The 19180-nt window shown below is 49.1% G+C and overlaps 1 protein-coding gene across 2 annotated transcripts in view; it reads right to left on the bottom strand.

The window, feature by feature from the left end:
- The window catches only part of PITX1 (paired like homeodomain 1), a 43205-nt gene extending 24572 nt beyond the window's left edge, over positions 1-18633 (bottom strand). Inside the window, exons 1-2 of one of the 2 annotated variants that reach the window (XM_081850429.1) lie at positions 18229-18633; positions 15222-15275 (exon numbers count right to left, since the gene is read on the bottom strand). In XM_081850429.1, the coding sequence (XP_081706555.1) occupies positions 15222-15267 (46 nt within the window). In that variant the 5' untranslated portion in view covers positions 15268-15275; positions 18229-18633. The remainder of the gene's footprint in view (positions 1-15221; positions 15276-18228) is intronic. The other variant, XM_081850431.1, reaches the window with a different exon arrangement.
- Between the last annotated feature and the right edge of the window lie 547 nt (positions 18634-19180).

A 19180-nucleotide genomic window follows, 5' to 3' on the forward strand; every position in this document is an offset into this window, starting at 1 on the left:
AACCCAAGTACAGTGGTACCTCTGGTTACATACTTAATTTGTTCCGGAGGTCCGTTCTTAACCTGAAACTGTTCTTGACCTGAAGCACCACTTTAGCTAATGGGGCCTCCCGCTGCCGCCGCTGCACGATTTCTGTTCTCATCCTGAAGCAAAGTTCTTAACCCGAGGTACTATTTCTGGGTTAGCGGAGTCTGTAACCTGAAGCGTCTGTAACCCAAGGTACCACTGTATCTGGACGAAACAAGTCTGTGGCATACTGTTTTTGAGGCCGTGTGGATATGTTAGGGGACAGAGCAGGTAAAAGGTGGAGAACCAGTGGCCCATAAGCCTCAGCCAGCATGACTAATGGTTAAATATGATAGAAGTTGCAGCCCAACAACTTAGGGAGGGCACCAGGTTCCACACCCCCAAGGAGCTTGATTATCCAGTGGTGTGACTCAATGAAAGACAACTTCTGCTGTGGGGTGGGGAGCCATGCCAGTGGAATAGATTTCCTAGCATAGAGAGATAACAGAATCAAGAAAACATAGAGGAAAATGTAAATCTCTAGGGCATTTTAAATCTTCACAGGGAAGAACTGAGGACTTTGAAATTGCAATATGCCACAACGTGCGCAGCAGCATAGTGCAGTGGTTAGAGTGCCAGACTCTGGGGTTCAAATCCTCACTTGGCCATGAAGCTCACTGGTTGACCTTGGGCCAGTTACCGTCTTGTACCTCGCAGGGTTGTTGTGGGGATTAAATGAGCAGGGGGCTCCAACATACACCACATTGAGCTCTTTAGAGGAAAGATGGAATATAAATGCAATAAATAAATAAATAATGAAATAAGTAAACAGTGGAAGAGGCAAGTCTTCCTAGGAACATAGGAAGCCGCCTTTCACCAAGTCAGTCCATTGGTCCATCTAGCTTAGTGCTGTCTATGCTGATTGGAGGTGCTCTCCAGGGTTTCAGATGGCATTCTTTTCTCAGCCATACCTGGAGATGCTGGGGACTGAAGTTCTGCATGCAAAGCAGCTGCTCTGCTGCTGAGCTCCATCCCTTCCCCTTCCTACCATTATTTCACCTTCATCATTTTATTAATTATACCCCACCCATCTGGCTGGGTTTCCCCAGCCACTCTGGGTGGCTTACTGAAAGGCTGACAGTCCTCATGGAATCAGAACTTTTGTCTGCCTAAGGTCACTTCTTTTTACCATATCTATTAATAGGATTGATATGCCGTCCCTTATCACATGGGAACCTCAGGGCAGGTCACAACATTTTTAAATACAGCAGCCCGTGTCAGAGAGAATATAAAATACAATTAAAATCAGAATCGCCAGTCCCTGTATTAAGTGTTACAATCAGTAGTTAGAGGGACCGACTGGACTCCTTTATTTAATAGGGCATAGTCAGTAGCCAAAGCAGCCACCAAGAGGAACTAACTTTCAGAAGCTAAGAGAGAATTATTTGAAACCACGACCTCCTGTGCCAAAGATGCAACAGCTCAGGGTCTTCTGGCATAATTGCCTTTCAGTGTTGACACTCCTGCAGCCAATTTAAAACCAGCTTCAAAATCATAGCCTGTCCAAAGAGGCCTGGAGAATTGCAGTCTTGTAAAGTGGCTGGGCGCTGGTCCCACCAGAACAAGTACAGCCCCCACAGTCCACTGCAGGACCATCTCTTTGAATGCGAAGTTCTGCAGGATGTTTGAACGCCAAGAGGAAGATCCATCGACTTCTAACTATTCTGTTCTCTTCCTCCCTGACCCATTTTCCAGCTGACCCTTTGATATGAAACTCTTTGCTCAGTTTCGAAATAGCATCTGCTTAACACCTCAGCCCTCCTTGAGGGGGGGGGGAGACATTTATTTGGAACACTACTGATTCTGTGCAGCGTTGCTTACTCTCAAGGAGCGATGCTCACGATCGAGTGTGGCTGCCTGAGTTTCCTGGCCAGGAAAACGTTCTCATGGGCTAAGGGGGGTTGTTTCCAAAAGAAGCAACCCCTCATCCCCAATTATCCCCTTCTGGAAATCAGTTTCTTTTCACTGAAGGGGATTGGATGCGTGAGCTACAAGGCCTGGTGGTGTCTGAAAACCCCAAACTGCAAGCAACTGATGGGCGCAGGCAGATGCATACTTGGGGACGTGGGAAGAGGGCTGCCTTGATGTGGGCCCGCCCCACACAGACGTCCATAGGCACAGATCAGCTGTAAGAGGGGCAATGGTATTGAATCTCCGAGTGCGTAAAAGTGATATTTTAAACTGGGTGCGTTTAGTCCCCCCGCCCCCGTCAGCTCCTGTAGAGGGGTCTAGAAGTCTGAAATAAACCCTCGATCCCTTAAAAGAGCGGCACCCAGCGCTGGGCTCTGCCAAGTGGCTGGTGCGACTCCGCAACCCAAAGGGTCCCCGGCCGGTGCTAGGCGCTCGCTCTCCCCTCCTGGCGCCTTTCAAATAGATCCGTGTCGGCCTGTCATCTTTTCCGAGCGCGGAGGGGCATCCGGAGGCAGCCGGTTGGTGCCAGCAGAGCTCCTGCTTCCCTCCTCTTTGAGCTGTCAAAACTTACACCAGCCTTTTCCATTGCAGAGAGAGAGAGAGGAGAGAGACCCACCCGTGGCTTTCAACGAAATCTCCCAGCGGAGCCTCCGGGGTTTGTGGCTTGGAGGATCTTCCAAGCCAAACAACCAAACAACCGCCGTCGGTTGGTTAGCAGCCTTAGCCGAGTGGAAAAACTACCGAGGCAGCCTGCGATTGTCACCGCGGTCGATGTCAACCCGTCTCGCCTCTCTCGCCAGCCAAGAGCAGTTTGGTGCGGCGGAGCTGGGAACCAGGAGGTGGCGGGTTCGAATTTCACCAAGCGACGCTTGTTATATCTAGCCAATAGGGAAAGTGGAGATATTGGCCCACCTTACAGGGTTGTTGTCGTAAAAGGCGGCGCACGTTATTAAAAACATGACCGCCGATCCCAAATGTGTCTGCCTTGCTTTGGAGGCCGTCCGTAGCTTTCGATGGGGCTTGCAAGGAAGCGCGCTTAAAAGTCCTGCCTTTGTTTCACACGCATTCCTAAGCATATTTGGGAAGCTATTCCCATTGGTTTCCTTGGGATTTTTCTTCCAGGTCAGCATGAATAGGATTACAGGATTTCCTCAAGTGGCAGTCTCTTTTACGAATTTGTAAACCCTCTAGAAGGAAATTTGTTGTAGCTAACCAGTGCTAGTCCTGCTAGACTATGGATGAGCACCACTAATTTGCCTCCATTGACTTTAATGTCTCTACTCTTTGTTGGATACAGCCCATAACCTGTATTCTCCCATGCCATTTCATCTGTATAAAGTAAGGGGGTCCAGTGAAGTACAGTGGTACCTCGGGTTACATACGCTTCAGGTTACACACTCCGCTAACCCAGAAATAGTGCTTCAGGTTAAGAACTTTGCTTCAGGATAAGAACAGAAATCGGGCTTCAGCGGCGCGGCGGCAGCAGGAGGCCTCATTAGCTAAAGTGGTGCTTCAGGTTAAGAACAGTTTCAGGTTAAGAAGGGACCTACGGAACGAATTAAGTACTTAAGCCGAGGTACCACTGTAATGGACCTTATCTCTTGTAATATGTTTTCCCACTCATACTAGTTGGTATGACAGAAGCGCGCCGGTTCAAATGGAGAAATGGATGGAGAGGATGGCAGATGAGCAAGATTTCATTAGTTAAACGGTTCTGATAGGTTTGCCTTTTTCCCCTTTTAAAGCAGAAGCATCAAAGGACGCACACTCACGCAGGATATACGTTTCAATCTGGAATGGCGACCGTATAACATGTGTGGACGTAGGATATCAGAAATAAAGGCCTTACAGAGACCTGTCTGGTTGTTGGTGCTCTTATTTGAGTCCACGAGAAACATCTAACCCACTCGCCAGTAGAATATAGAGATTTCACGTTTGTGCTTAATTAATCTTGCCGCGCAATTAATGGTAAACTTATGTTCAAAGTGGGTTTTCTTCTTTAATCCTAGTAGGTTATTTTTTAATTCTTATTTAATTAGACGCTCTTTCTGCCCCACGTGTCTATCATTTGGAAGCTGCAGCTGAAGGGTGATGTCACCAAGCTCCTTTAATGCATGCGCATGACGTCACAGGCTGCAACTAATCCCGGTCCAGAGGGCTCTCAACTTGGCGCCCTCGATAGCGTCCACTGATCGTCCTATGTCAGGACGTCTTGAGGGGGCTAGCTCGATTTTCCACGGGGAAATTCTCCTATGAATGCGTTAGACGCCTTATGGGAAGGTGTGCCAAACCGGAGCTTTTTTTCTTATGTTATTATAGATATATTTATTAAATTTATATTCCGCCCTCCCTCCTAAAGGTGCCCAGGGCGGCAAAGACAGAAACCATAAAACAATCAAAACACCCGAAAACATTTTTTTTTTTAAAAAAAAAACTAAGAGCAATTCCAATGCACGTATTTTGGAGAGCAAAAAAGAGAAAACATTTGCGACTCCTACTCTTAACTATGGATCGCAATGACGACTCTCATTTTACATATCCATGAAAAACAGGACATGTCCTGGAGATAGAGGACAGATGGCAACCCTTAAAAGCTTCGTTGGAAGCCTTTTTGTTGTTGTTGGCTTGTTCGGGAACAGAGAGTCAATTTTAGGAGGATATGGTGGGGCGAGAGATGCAGGGCCTATATCCAGCAAAAGAGGTCGAAGAGGTTTGGGAAGGCCAAACACAGGAGGCAAGAGGTTGGGAGTGAGCCAGAAGGAGAAAGGAGAAAGATGGACACAGATGGGAAGGCAGGTGTCAGAGATGAGAACCTGCACATCATTGAGGGTGTACTATAGAGGGTGAATGAAGACGGCAGGAGCAAACCAACCTGGCGGGCGGAGAGAGGGGGGGGGGGAGAAGGTCCACCTGCTTGTATTTCAGTAGCACTTTCTCCCTTCAAGACTAACAAGAACACAGGATACGGTCAGACCTATCTGGTTCAGTATTCTCTGCACCAGCTGGCAGCTGCTCTCCAGGATGTCAGACGGGGGCTTCCCGCAGCCCTACCTGGAGATGTTGAGAATTAAACCTGGGTTCTTCTGCACGCAAACCAGATGCCCTGCCATTCCCCACATTAATCCTAGGCCCACTCAGTAGATTTAGGATCGGGCTGAAAGACGTGGGAAGCAATCCTAAATCACTTGTGGGGGATAGCTAGACAGAGCAGTCAAGTCCAACATGAAGTCGTGTCATTGAACACCGTGGATCTTTCTCCCATTGGCTCAGCTCAATGGCGCAGTGAGGCAATTTCAGGCTCTGGATTGACAGTGAAACTCCATACATGACTTTTCAGAAGTAAACTCCACCGAACTCAATGGGAAGTGTACAGGGTTGCAGCCTAAACGGCTTTGGGGTTCTTGTCCCCCCCCCCCAGATGGCAGAGTGTTTCACTTCCCTGACTTGATAGGCCAGTCAGGCTGCATTTGGGGGCCCTGCTACTGATTCTGCCGAGTGGGATCCTAGACCTCTAGAGCCCCGAGACCTCTGCCCTGAAGGCAACACGGGTTCCTTACTCTGATCGGGCAGAAGCAGATTCTGTTGGAATCGGCGCGGGTCTTCCTCCCAGAGGCAAATGGGATTTGATTCAGGGATGCAAGCAGGGTTGTGCGTTAACAGCCGCAGTGTAGTTCTCACTTATCTCTCTTGTGATTATTAAATCCAGATTTGGTGACTAGGGGAAACAGCAGCAAGGGCGGCCTGCACAGGGGAACCGACCAGCGAAACCCTTAAGCCGGAGTACTCGGCTTGCGCAGTTCCAGCCAAGGCGGCATAAACCGAACAAACCAGTCCGAATTGAACCAGATTGTGGGCCAGAGCCGCGCTTTAAAAGGTCAGTGCAGCCCAGCTCTCGCTTTCCTGAAAGGTCTGAGGTTTGTTTGCGCTCAAGGAATTCCAGCAACCTTCCTACTGAAGACCGAAATTACCCTGAACCGATTAACCCTTTGCTTCCCACGGCGACCACACATCTGAAGGCCTTTTTCCCGGCAGGTAACTTTCCTTTCACGAAAAGTGCCAAGGCGCTTAAGTGGAAGTAAGTAAATCCACGACGACAAACCTGTTTTCTTTCAATGTGTTGAGGGTCCCGGTGTCAGAATGGTTGCAACGGCCCATCTGCAACAATGCTGTCCAGAACCAGGACCCCGGGCCTGACATCTTATACACGCCTCCTCAGAAGTGTCCCATTGAGCTCGGTAAGAGACTTACTCCCAGGAAAAGGTGTATAGGGATTGCGGCCCAAATCTGCGGCCTTAAATTAGGGAGCAAGTCTCTCTGAACACAATGGGACTTGCTTTATCAGTGATATGTAGAAAGTTGCGCAGTAAACTTCTACACGACTTGTTTTCTTTCCCGAGTCTGGGATCAGGCTAGAAGGAGTTCCTCCAATTAAAACCTGGCTATAAATCCGGATCTAAGCCTAAATTTCGAAGCTGCAAGCATGTTTGCTTTGGCTGAAAATGCAAGGGAATGTGTGGTTGGGACGCAGTATGTTGGTCTTGCGACAACGGGACTGCACCGTTTTTTACTACAAGCCTCGTTCCTACAGGGAGGTTTAAACGTCGCAAGAAGCTATTCCCAAATGCCTGCATTCCCCTGGGAACAAAAATGTGCTGCGGACATAAAGTTCATCACAACACACTCACGAGAAGGCTGAAATGCGATTGTAAATCAAGCTTCCTACCTGGCCATCAATCAATTAAAAACACGGTGCAAAGGTATTTGTATAGTTCACCTGCCAATGGTGGGACGCGGTGGCTTAAAAGTGGTACGTGTGAAACGCGGTTTGGGGTTTCCGGATGGCGCTGCTTGGAGCCAAAATTGTGGAAGGCTGCAAATAGGCTTCCCCGCCTGACCCCCGCCCTCTATCTGTGCACAAGAAAAATACCTAGAGTTGTTGAGCTGGATCTGTACGTCCAGGAGCTCCTATGCGCTCTGGATCCGTATGCCTATGTATTTGTGGGTTTTTACAATAAAGTCTAACTCGGATCCCATGAATGTTCAGACTGGGCGATTTCCCTCCGCCGCTTGGTCGTTTTGCGACGGCTAATTTCTCAGTTGTTTTCTAATGTTCAAACTAGCAGCCCACAATGTGTGTGTGTGTGTGTGTGTGTTTTTAAACTTGATGATTCCTTTTTAAAGAAAGTCTCCCCGCCCACCTTGTACAGCCCGATCCATAAACCAGTTAAGTTATAATATAGAGCTGATTACTAAACAGGGTATTATGCACAGGACAGTAACCCTTAGAACTCACTTAAAAGCCACCTGGCAGAAAAATGTGGAATTCCGCCTCCCCCACCCCCCGCTCGATTTTCTGCAGGTTTATTAGCGCTAAACAGACTCATGTTTCGCCGATAAATTATTGAAAATCGTTAAAGAGTAAGTGACACCGTTTCCTCTCAAATTCCAAGGAAAAGCCTATTATAATGAACTACTAGTTTATATATTAGGCAGTCTTCTGACGCACAAGCTCCACAAACGCTCCTAGGACGACATGGATATTATTTTGTGTTTTTAAAAACAATAAAAACTCCTTATTTCCTCAGACGTTTAGCAAGCAATATTTTAACTGACTGATATTCTCAGTAAGTCCATCGTGCTTTCAGTAGGGCAAATCGTTGGATGGCTGCATGAACCTCAAGGGCGAGATTTTGGTTTGGATACAATCTAAGCGCCCGGAACAGGGCTGAGAGTAATCGTTGGCTGATACAATCGATTGACGAATTCACACGTGCAAGTTAATCAGGTGGTTTTAAATGGTCCTTGAGCCGGTTCACTCCGGCAAGCAATCCTGTGCCCTGGTCGGGCGTTTCCCTTCCCGGCAGGAGTATTGCGTTGCGTTGGGTTGCCCAAGACATTGCCAAGACCAACTGCGTTCCGTAAGAAACGCTTCCAGCCAAGAAAGGAGAAAGGGGGGAGGGGGCGCGATACGTAACTCTCGACAGAACTTGTCCAAATTGTTATGCTTTATGGACAGTTACTGGGGAGTAAATTTCATTGGGTTCAGTGCGACTTAACATCCGTGCATTTTTTTTTTTTAAATGCACAGGCTCTGGTTGCATATGTCTCCAAATGAGGACAGTTGGTTAATGGATAACAAGGTAAGCCTATGTATGTCTACTCAGAGGTAAGTCCCCCTGAGTTTAATGGGACTTTCTCCCAGCGGGATTGCATCCTTATTACGGTATAATTCATTGCACACAAACACGTACGCGTGGATGGCAAGTTCTGACAAAAAAAAACTCGTAGGAAGACTTTTGGACGTTGGTTGCCTTGGAACTGTGCTCTCTCCCGTGGAGGAAGCAGAGAGTTAGGAAATTAGGGAGAAACATTTTTTTTATTATTATTATTTATGCAACTTGAGCCCCCTCATTTCAGACTCACCAGCTGTATGTGCGCTGCTTGCCAAAGCAAAATATGCCCCAAGATTTCTAAGGAAAATATGTAACTGTTTTATCAAGAAGACAATGAGACTGCGGGTGGCGTTGAATGATGTGCCCATTCTCCTCTTCCAGACAACAAACAAGAACAATGGCCATTTCTATCTCGTCAGGAGAGATAAGTTCTATCTGCACAAGAAGGTGCATCTCGGAAAATGGCTGGAAGGAGAGGGAGGAGGGAGATACTAAAAAATCGAAAGGCAGAATAAAGCTTCAAGCTGCGCTTGAGTTGGCCTACATCATTCTGTTCACTATTAAGGCACACCTTTTACTTTTAAACTAAGGCTTGCTTGCTTGTTATTTTTAATGATTTTACAGAGCGACAAACAAAATAAATACCTAAATAAAGGGTTCCTGCCCCAAGGATCTTACAACCTCCATTTTGCCAGCAGGAAGACAACTGCGCAAAAGGAAGAGAAGCCTTCTAAAATTATGGATATTTGCATGGGAGTAAGCCTTCCTAAATGTATTGAGCTACTCCTTAATTTACTCCTTAAGGACAGCAGTCTTTATTTTACCTGTGCGTTTACATAATCCATGGGTGCAGCCAAGGGTGGGGCAGGGGGGCAGCTGCCCCCTAGATCAAGTAAAACAATAGAAATACTTAACTAACTGACCAATCACGTCGGCTCTGCCCCCCTAACGAAAGTCCTGCCCACCCATACCAAGTCCCGCCCCGCCAACAAAAATCCTGGCTACGCCCATGACCTAATCTGAAAAAACCTGTTGTAAATTATTCTCCGATTGCACTCATAATCTTAAAATATGGGACACGACTCGCTTTTGAGTCCTCTATTTTTCCCTAGAGAGTATTAGACAGGCCCCTAACAGACCACTCTTGTGCACGTGACTTCGAAGTAAGCCCGGTGGGGTTAGGGTCATAGAACCTCAGAGCTGGAAGGAACCCAAGTGCCCTCTAGTCCAACCCCCTCCAATGCAGGAAGGATAAAGCTTGTAAGCAAGGCATCAACGTAGCTGTGTCCCTTTCCTGGTCTTCCTCATTTTTTGTCCGTTTACATATAACCGTTCTCTGATCTATAAGGGGGGGGGTGCTATTCTAAGATTCGCATCAGTAGTACCGTATTCTGTTTTGGGGGGAATATTTTCTGCTTCTGCATTTTTTTTTTTAATTTGAGAGTTACATAAATTAATATAAAACAGCACACTGCTGGCTTGAGGTTAAATGGTTGTACCCTCGACTTTGAAACCTACCAATAGCGCAATCCTAGGTCTGTTTATGCAGAAGTAAGTCTCACTGAATTCAACGGCGCTCACTCCGAGGTAAATGTGCATGGGATCAATTCACTTTGTACACAAGGAATTCGGATTAACTGGTTTGTCTGCTCAGAGTTGTAGAACACAAATAATGAAACCAGGAGGGAGGTGGAAAACATTTAATGGTGCGCACACTAACGGCGTAGGATAGGACGCGACTGGTACGTGTTGAATTCATAAAAAGCAGACAAAAGCTAATATCAATTATTAAAGCCTTAAATCGCCAAGGAAGACCTCCGCGTGGTTTAAATGCAGTTCCTCGCTCAAATGCGAAGCACACAGTTCAAACCTTGCGTCCCAGGGGAGGGTGAGCGCCAGCCACGTCTCACCGAAGCCCGAAAGGCAGGAAACTAACCCCACGGATTGCCACGAGACTCTCCATTGCGCGCACTGAAACTTAATCTGTCCCGCGTGGGGGGGGGGGGAGAAGTTCGCATCTCGCGCCACCAAACCCAGGAGACAAAGACACTTATGCGAGCACCGCGACAGCTCAAGACGCCCATTATCTGCGGATCATTATCTGCCTGCATTTCCCCGCCAAGGAGCGCTCCATAAGGAGATCGGCGAAGTCGGTCCAAATCTTGCGCCCTTTTAAATCTGGAAGTCCGTCCCCGTGGGAGGGTGAAGCGGGACTTCATTCCCTGCTACCCTTGGAGAGGACTGCAGAGCCACGCCAAACAAGAGGCAGCTCTCCGATTCCCGACCTCATACGTGCTGCGAGGTATAGGTGACCCTAGAAAACCAGTTCCACGGGGACTTACTGTATTTCCAAACCATTTGTTTCGGTCGGATGAGGGCGCGAGTCCCACCAAAGCCAACTGAACCAATGCCCAGCGCCTTTATTGGGGGAAATAAATGCATTTAAGGATGGGGACGTAGATACAGTATAGGCTGAAATCGAAGCCTAGGGAAGGGGAACCCTTGTGGTGGAGCGGCGGCTCTTAGGATTTGCAAGCAGCCTGCTTCTTCTTAAAGCCGCGAGTCCCTGCGCGCCTCCCCGAGGCTAATGGAGTCCCAGGGGCGCGGTTCCTCCAGGCCTCTTTCTCCCACTTGCCCAAAGCGTTATAGAAGCGTGATCGCGCCGCGTTGCCGTCGGATCTGCCCGCTCAGCTGCCTCTGCCCTCCACCAACAGCATTGGGCCTGCAGCCCCGCCACCCCGTCTCTGCGGTGGTGGTGTGCTTGTGGTGACCCGGAGGATGCCACGGGGGGGGGGGGGGGGCGGGAATCACACCGGCCCTGTCCTTGGAAGCGGACCCGTGGCTTTTGGGCCCCGCAGGCAGATCCTTCGCCGGCTGGTCTGTCCTAGCCAGGGCGGAGAAGGAGCAGAAGGCGCCTGCCCCGCTCCAGGTGCCCCTAGCGTCCACCACCGTGGCAGCCATCCAGAGCGAGGCAGGTTTTATAGAGCCTTTTATTTTACACGGGACAATAAAACAGCTCCCTGAGCCGTTTGCCAACATAAAAACACCCTCGACGACGGAGGTGCCAATGCAAAGCGGAGGGCAACGCGCTTTGGGCTTGGAAAGCGATCGCAGCAAGAAGGAAAAGGGGGAGCATTCAAGAAAAAGGAGGCACTTTTGGGGGGGGTGGTTCAGGACCCCAGAAACAGTCTCTCCCTCTCTCCGTGTGCGCTTGACATGGCTCGACGACGTTTACGCACTTAAGCGCGAGGCTGCTTTTATTAAGGGAGTGTTGGGAGAACAAGCAGGCTGGTCGTTTCCTCGCGCATGGCGGCCCTCAGGACTGGGTCAACTTCTGGCCCTTTACACAAACCACTGCCAGGTCAACACCGGCGCCCAAGCAGCGTCAGCACTTGGAGAGGCGTCCCAGAGATCCGAGGACCAACCCAGGCATGCGGGGGTCGCCCAGGAGGAGGAAATGGAAAGTTACAGGGGCTACAGCAATAAGCCACAGGCCCTCCTCCCTCCAAGCACTGAGGGACTTCCCCCTCTCTTGGGGGTGCACAAGAAGAGAAAAATGAATCTCCTCGCTGATCAAAGCGCATCCTGACACGTACAGCCCTACAAGCAACATCCACTCCGCTGTGTGGAGTTCAGCAACTCCCTCACAACTACCACCACTGCCTTATTGCAATCCATGAGAGGTGGGGGGCTGTGCATGACCCCCCACCTTCTCGCTTTGCCTTGTTATTTGATTCACAGTCATCCTTGTCTTCGGGCAAAATCCCTCCTTTAGCTCCATGACGGGATCCCACTCTCCTCCTTTAAAAAAAATTGCAAGGGGGACATACAGCCACACAAAAGAATTTGCTCGGGAGCTTGGTCTGCAAAACTTGCCTCTGGGCGATCTATTTATTCAAGTGACATTCCAGCTTTAAGCTTCAGAAGTGGATAAATTCAAGCTAGAAAACCCAGATTAGTTAAATAAATGGGCGAGGACCACCTACTTTCTCTGTCTCACCCCCCACCCTCTCTCTTCAGACATGGCAAATGCGCTCTTTCGCGAGCACTGGGACCCAGTGTGGGAGCACCAGATCAGGGATCTACCTGCACGGATTTGAGAGAGTGCGTGCGTGTGTGTGGACTCGTGTGGAGCTCTGACTGTAATAGGATGAGGCATCGCGCGCTGCGCAGATGCAACGTCTTTAATATATTACTGTCCAAACAGATGATGGGACTTTAATAATAAGGCAGCGGCCCTGAACTAAACGTTGGGAGAGCTGACAAAAACGCGGGCTAAAAAACAGAAAGCTTAATTTTCCCTGACAGATACAAATGACACCCCAAGGCTTTTTCGAAGAGCAGCAACTGGCTGCCGGAACCGCCGCTGATCTCTCCCGCTCCCCTCCACCCGCCGCTTGAACATGCTTCCCAAAGCTGGGAAGAAAGAAAAGCCCTTCCCCCTCCCCCTCCCCCTACAGCAAAGCGAGCTGGGTTTCCGCTTGGCACCGGGACAGCCGGCCTGCCTGCCTGCCTGCCTAAGGCGCGCCTGGGTGACTGCGGGGCCCCCAGGCCGCCAGAGCGCAATGGCTGAGCCTCTCTCCGGGGGCCTCCGCCTCTTGTTCGGATGCTGAGGCTCTCTTGAGCCCTGATCCTGGACGTTTCCAGGAGGAAGAGAAAAGGAGAGGATTGCAGAGCGCGTGTGGGAAGAAGTATCAGATAGTAAGAGCGGGCAGAGCATCTGCTTTGCATGCAGTCCCGGGTTCAAGTCCCGCCATCGCCAGGCAAGGGCTGCCAAAAGCCCCTGTCTGAGCCGCTGCCGGGCCAGCCACGAGGAACCTCTGGCCCTCCAGATGTTGATGGGTCCAGACAGCCAGGGGAGGGTGACAGCTGTACTCCTGCGACATCTGGAGGTCCCACCGGTTTCCTCATCCTTGGTGTAGACAATAGTGGTCTGTCTTGCTATTCGTTTAAAAAGAAAGAGGTCCCCCAGTTTCAGTTTCTACTAAAAGAAGCAGCCCTTGGGGCAGAAATACACCAGTGACAGCCTGGCACTTCATTTTCGGGACAATTACACTGAATCCCATTTTGGACACCGTGAGGCTGAAGGCACGTAGCAGGGACCCCGCCCGACTCAGTGGCTTCTGAGTCGACGCGCTCCGAATCTCGGCTCTAGGTCGCACTTCAAGGCGACCACTCAATCCTTGGCTGGCCTGGGACTTTATTGCTGCAAAATCGAGATGCTTCGTTGCAGTAGAACGTGCTGCATTCCGACTTCGGCTACAGCCCGGTCCTGTGCATGTTGAAGACACGGAATAGGATTCGCTTTCCAGGGGGAAATAAAACGCGCACCTAATTTCCCTGTTAGGCTGCGCTGGGCACTTACACCAGAGCAGATCTATTGATCTTAGGCGGGCCCTGGAGTCCACGAGCTGCGGGTTGCTGTCTTCTTTAATAGCTCTGACTATCTTCAGAGCAGGAGAGAAGGGAAGTTTCGGAAGCGTCCGGAGGGGCAGGATAAGGAACTATAATATCGTTCCTTAGCTCGCTCCCTCTGGGAACATGCTTTTCAGATTAATTGATGGAGGAAAAGGGCAGGGGAGTTTGTTAACCAGGCTGCTCATATTACTCAGGGCATCTCTTCATCTGAACTTGGTGCTTTTTCCCCTTCTTCTTCTTTAGGGCGGAATTAAAAAATATGCCTCTGATCCAGTGTAATCAAAAGCGCAGGAACCACTAGCCTCTCTCATTCGTTAGGGAGCCTTCCCAAGCTGAAAAGAAGCTGCAATCGGAGCCACTCGGGATTGTGTTTCCAACATGTATTCCAACCCCCCCTCCTTGTCCTTGTTTCATTCGAGCAAGCCTCTTAATTGCTCGCAGTATTTTGCTTGGTGAGGAAGGGAGGGGGGGGAGGGAGGGGGAGAGAGAGAGAAAAAAAACAACACCCCCCCCCCCAGCAAACGGGACATTTCCTGAAAGGCTGAAGTATTCTAATAACGCACGGGGCTTTTTAATGTGCTCAGAGCAAACCCAGCCAGGAATGTTTCCTGTTTCAAACGACAAAAAAATCAGACAAATAATTACCCTTTGTGGAGAACCAACAAACCCAAGATGCCTTTAAACACAGCTAAATTGACAACCCGGTGACTCTGCTGAGGAGAACGGTCAACGACCAATATTTAATAATGGTAATTATAAACGTTTCAAGAACTTCGTCCGAGCCCGATAAAACCCCCATTAAGAAAAACAGAACCCAGACAAGTGCAACCCTCAAGTCAGCTAAGCGGAGCTAACCACGACATCGGCTAAAATCCTTTCTGGTTCTGAGTTTGGCTGCGGATCCGTATGTATATTCACTCTAGAAAGTTTTATAGGAGTTTTTTTTTTTTTAAAAAAATCAAAATCAAATCATCATTATAAAACTGTTTTCATTGACTCTCCCCGAGTCGAAACTCTATGGAAAGTGAGCCTCGTAGAAGGCGACCCTGCACATATTGGCCCTGATGAAAACCCCGCTGGATTCCCCCTCCCCCTTGAGATCAAGTACTTGCAGGATCGCAGCACCCAAACAGCACCCCCACCTTGAACATGTTTCTCTGGAAGTCAGAAAGCCACGGGACTTTATACTTCCAAGTTCTTATCAGCGTGTGCCAGCAACATCCATTATCTTCCCTGCAGTCATGGGGTCCAGAGAGCAAACAACGTAGGAGAGGAATAGCTCAGATAAGGCTGGTGATGCCTTTGCAGTTGTATTTGGGGGGAAAAACCTCCCGCTTTATCTTAACACTAGTAGCAACTTGATGGGGGGTGAGTGTCAAATATTCCCTTAAAGTCTTTTTTTTGGGGGGGGCAGAGAGAGAGCCGAGTTAATCAGCAGCACACGCAGAGTTGGAGATAGCGAGGCAAGAGTAAATAAAAGAAACGCGCCTCAATTAGTGCCTATAGAAATCCGCCCAACTAAAAAAGGGCTCAATGGACTTTACTAGAGTATTAAAAGCGACGCGGAGCCTAATGCCCAGGAAGACCCCCCCCTCTCCCCTCCCCCGCTTCCCTGCTATTCCGAATTTCTCTAGCGAATAGACACTGTCTTACCTAAATCCACATAGGGAGGGATACTCTTGGGCAGACCCAGTTCCATAATACAATCTGTGTAGACAACAAAACACACCGTAAATGAATCGCATAGGGATGCTTGTATGTGTGTATCTATGCATGCATGCTGGAAGGGTGAAACAGATAAGATTTATACAAAAACCACGATTATTATTTTTTAATGGAAAAATCCACACCCAATATTTCAGCTGAATGCCTTTTCTTAAGGGCCTATACCCAAGCCACCCCTTGCAAATAGGGGACACTTAGGTCCCGCTGATTTCACTGTTTAGGCACGTGCTTAGCTCCCTTTAATGGAAATCAATGGAGGAATTAGGTTTGGCGGATCACGCCTGGGATTTATTGGTAAGTCGGCTCTTCTGTCCCAATGTATGTTAATATAGCTCCCCTCCAAACAGAAAATCAAATGGCAGCGGCAAGTGTTTGACAGTCACTCATGGAAAGCTGTATTTTAGCAAAAAGCTGCTTTCCCGCAAACTGGAAAGGGAGATTTTATAAAGCCAGCGGATGCAGTCCTATTTCCCACTTATTCTGTGTCCCTCTGAACACGGTGTGATTTACTTCCGAGTAAACATACAGAGTCGGGTTGCACTGGCGCAATCTAGAGCCAAGAGTGGATTTCCTACTGACTTGGACACGATGCCAACCCCAAATTCAAAACCACAGAAGCTGAATATCCCGTTTTCCCGATTCTCCCCGGGGCTCCTCGTACCTGATCGAGGTTTCCCGAATGGGGCGGGGTGGTGGGGGCAACGGGAGTGCGAAAACACAAGATTAGGAAACTATGGGAATTTGCAGCTGGGCGCTTTCTTATCTTAGCAGGCAATTAAATTTTTAAAAAGCCAAATAAAAGAAAATTTCACCCGTCCACATAGTACTGTATTATCCAGACTGGAACTATTAAACAGAAGTAGTTTGCCACTCAATCTTAATATGTTTACTCATAAGTAAGTGCCATGGAATATATCTCCCAGAGTATGTTTAGGACTGTATCTCAGGAGTGTGTGTAGATTAAAATGAAAACCACACAATCAACACCTATCTATTCCCGGCTCCCCTCACTGTAATAGTAACAAGAATTGCCAGGGTGGATAACATGCAAAGAAACCAAAGATATTAGTCTAACCTCAAATTAGACAGGAACAGATTCAGAACCTTGACACAGATGTGTGAACACACATATACAGAAGTGTACACCAGGTAGCTTCTCTCTCTCTTTTGGTGCTACTGCCTTATTCACCACAAAGGCAACAACTGTTGACAAATGCTTGGCTGATTGTTTTATTTATTTTTATTTTACTCTAATCTACAATCCATTTTAAACCGCAGTGTTGTTTGGGTTTAAAATGATTATGGGACTGGCACCCAGATTTTGATTTATTTTTTTAAAAAGTAACCAGCCTTGATAGAAATAGAACTTACTTCCAAGTAAAACTCCAGTCCTGAACAAACATACTTGGATGTCAGTTCTGTTTAAATAATGTAGCCTCTTCTATGTTTTAATACTTGGAAACTTACATAAACTCAAGTAGTCTGCCTTAAGCTGTGCAAGGAGTGCAAAGAAAGCCAAGGAACTAATTTCTAGTAAGAGGAACTGAGGATTATATTCAGCGTTTAACTAGGGCAGCAATTACTGTACATGGACGGGAAATGAAGGTACATGCTTCATTATCAATAACACAAATCTCATTTAGGATTTAAGTCAGGACAGTTTTGATCGTGTATATATTTTTATTTAAATGGATATTTCCAGTTTAATAAAATAGCTTCCATTTAGGTTTTGAATGTGGACAGTTTGAATTCCTATTTATTTTATTAAACCGTTTGTTTGCAGTTTAATAACTAGAACCAACAGTTATTTCGGTCTATGTAAAAAAAGAAAAGAAAAAAGACATCGTCTTTTTAAGGCATCGGGTTTCCTACTTGATTTCTCTTTGGAGTAATGCATTCTTAGTTTTATTTGTTCTTCCTAAAGTCCTCCTAGACTTTTGGCAAATTATTCGAGTTCTGGCGGATAAATCAGCGCTCTGAAAAAATCATTTGGACCTTAAGCTCTTGTCACATGACCTCTAGAAAAATACACCTGTGAAATATTAGGTTAGCCTTTTCAACTGCATATATATATTATAATAATACTTCAGGATCAAGTAGCTGCAGCTATAAAAAGAAAATCGAATTCCATAAAAATATAACATTTATTAGTGACGTTCCGACGTGTTTCTTGTCATGCTGATCCACAACGCGCAGGAGACGAAATTGTCCCTGCAGCCTTGACACTAGACAGCCCCGAGAACTGTCTCCCCTTGGCAAAAAGTTCTGGTTTGATTTCCATCTTCACAGTATGCAAAATGAGGTAACCCCCTTGGAATTATATTTTCGGGTATATTTGTCAGATTTGACGAAGCGCAGGAGCCCTCGAGAATTTATACAAGGTATAAAGAAGTCAAGGACTTGCAACTTCAAGGCTAAGCCCAGGCTGCAATTAGGAAAGCCGCGGGGACGGCGGCGACTTCGACGGGGGAAAAGGCCGAGGCAGCCAAGGAGAGAGAGGGCGGGGCCCGGCCGGGGTTGCCCGGCGAGCGACAGGATCCCTCCAGGCTGACAAAACCCGACGGGCGATCCGTCAAGGCGACTCCGCCGGACGGATCGTTCTGCGGGCCAGCAGATAACCTCGCTTTTTCATTCGCAAGAGAAATGCCCTTGGATGTGGGCTTAGGAACTCCAGATTCCGCCCCCCCGCCCCCTTTCCAGATTTAAGCACTGCCCTCTAGAGTGGTGGTGGAGGAGAATCAAGGGGGTATATAAACAACGTGGGGTTGGGGGCGGGGGCAAAGGGGAAGCCTTCCCCGAGTCTCCCAAAACTATAGAGGGAAGGAGGCTTCGAGCTGCCCTTGGACTACAACAGACTCCGAGACCAGGAGCTCTGTGGAATCCGCAAAGCGGCGACACCGGCCCGCCCCCGCGACCCGAGTAGCGAGGCGCTTACCCTTGCTCGCGCCCCGGTCTTCTGGAGCGCCTCGTATGTTATCCCAGCAGAGAACGGGCTGCTAAAATTAGGATAGCAGCGGCGGCGGCGGCGGCGGCGGCGGGGGCGGCCTCCTCCTGCTCCTCCTCAGCGCGCTCTCAGCGTCCTGCCAGGGTCCATGTCGACTCCGCTCTCCAAGCCTTTCGCGGGAAGCCGTCGGAGGGAGGCCCTTCCTCCCTTCCCTTCAGGGCGCTCCGGCCCAGCAGCAGCAGCAGCAGCAGCCCTCCGCCTCCCGCCCCTCGCCTGCTCTGGTCCCCGGGCCCAGCAGGGAGCTGTGAGCAGCCGGGGGGTTGGCAGGTTTTCTCCCGGCGATCCCGCCGGCTCCTTCTGACGTCAGTCACCCAGGGTCCCACCACCAGCACACACGGTCGAGGAGGGGGGGGTGGGGGGTGGGGGGTGGGAGAGAGAGAGAGACCCCTCCAGAGGAGAGCTGAGCCTTCCGCCGCGTATGTGTACCTTGCCCCGCGCCCTCGGTTTCTCTCTCCGACCCCGGCTCCCGCTTCCTGCAGTGCCGGCGGCCTCGAAGAACGTGATCCTTCCAATCCACCCCCCTCTTCCCGAAGGGGATCACCCTTTCCGGTGCGTGTCTGCCCTAGCAGAGGGCTGGTGCCAGTTGCCGAGGAGGCAGGAGGCGGCCACGGAGAAAGCTCCCCCTGCCTTTATGTATATATGGAGAGAGCGAAAGCTAGGAGATCCTGGAAAGAGGAGGGCAGGTTTGTTGGCCCACCTTTGGCTGGAGACCCTGCCTCGCCACGCTTTGTCAGAGAAGACCTCCTTCTTGCAAAGGCGACCTCCTTTATCGCTTGTTATTCGGCCCCCCTCCTCCAGCAAGGCTCCTTGATCCCCCCTCGCCTATTCCCCTTTCCCCAATCAGGAGCAAAACGCGGAGGCCCCGAGCGGCCCTGATGAGGCA

The sequence above is a fragment of the Podarcis erhardii genome (genome assembly GCF_964252035.2).
Source record: "Podarcis erhardii genome assembly, chromosome: 2".
NCBI classification, from domain to species: Eukaryota; Metazoa; Chordata; class Lepidosauria; order Squamata; family Lacertidae; genus Podarcis; species Podarcis erhardii.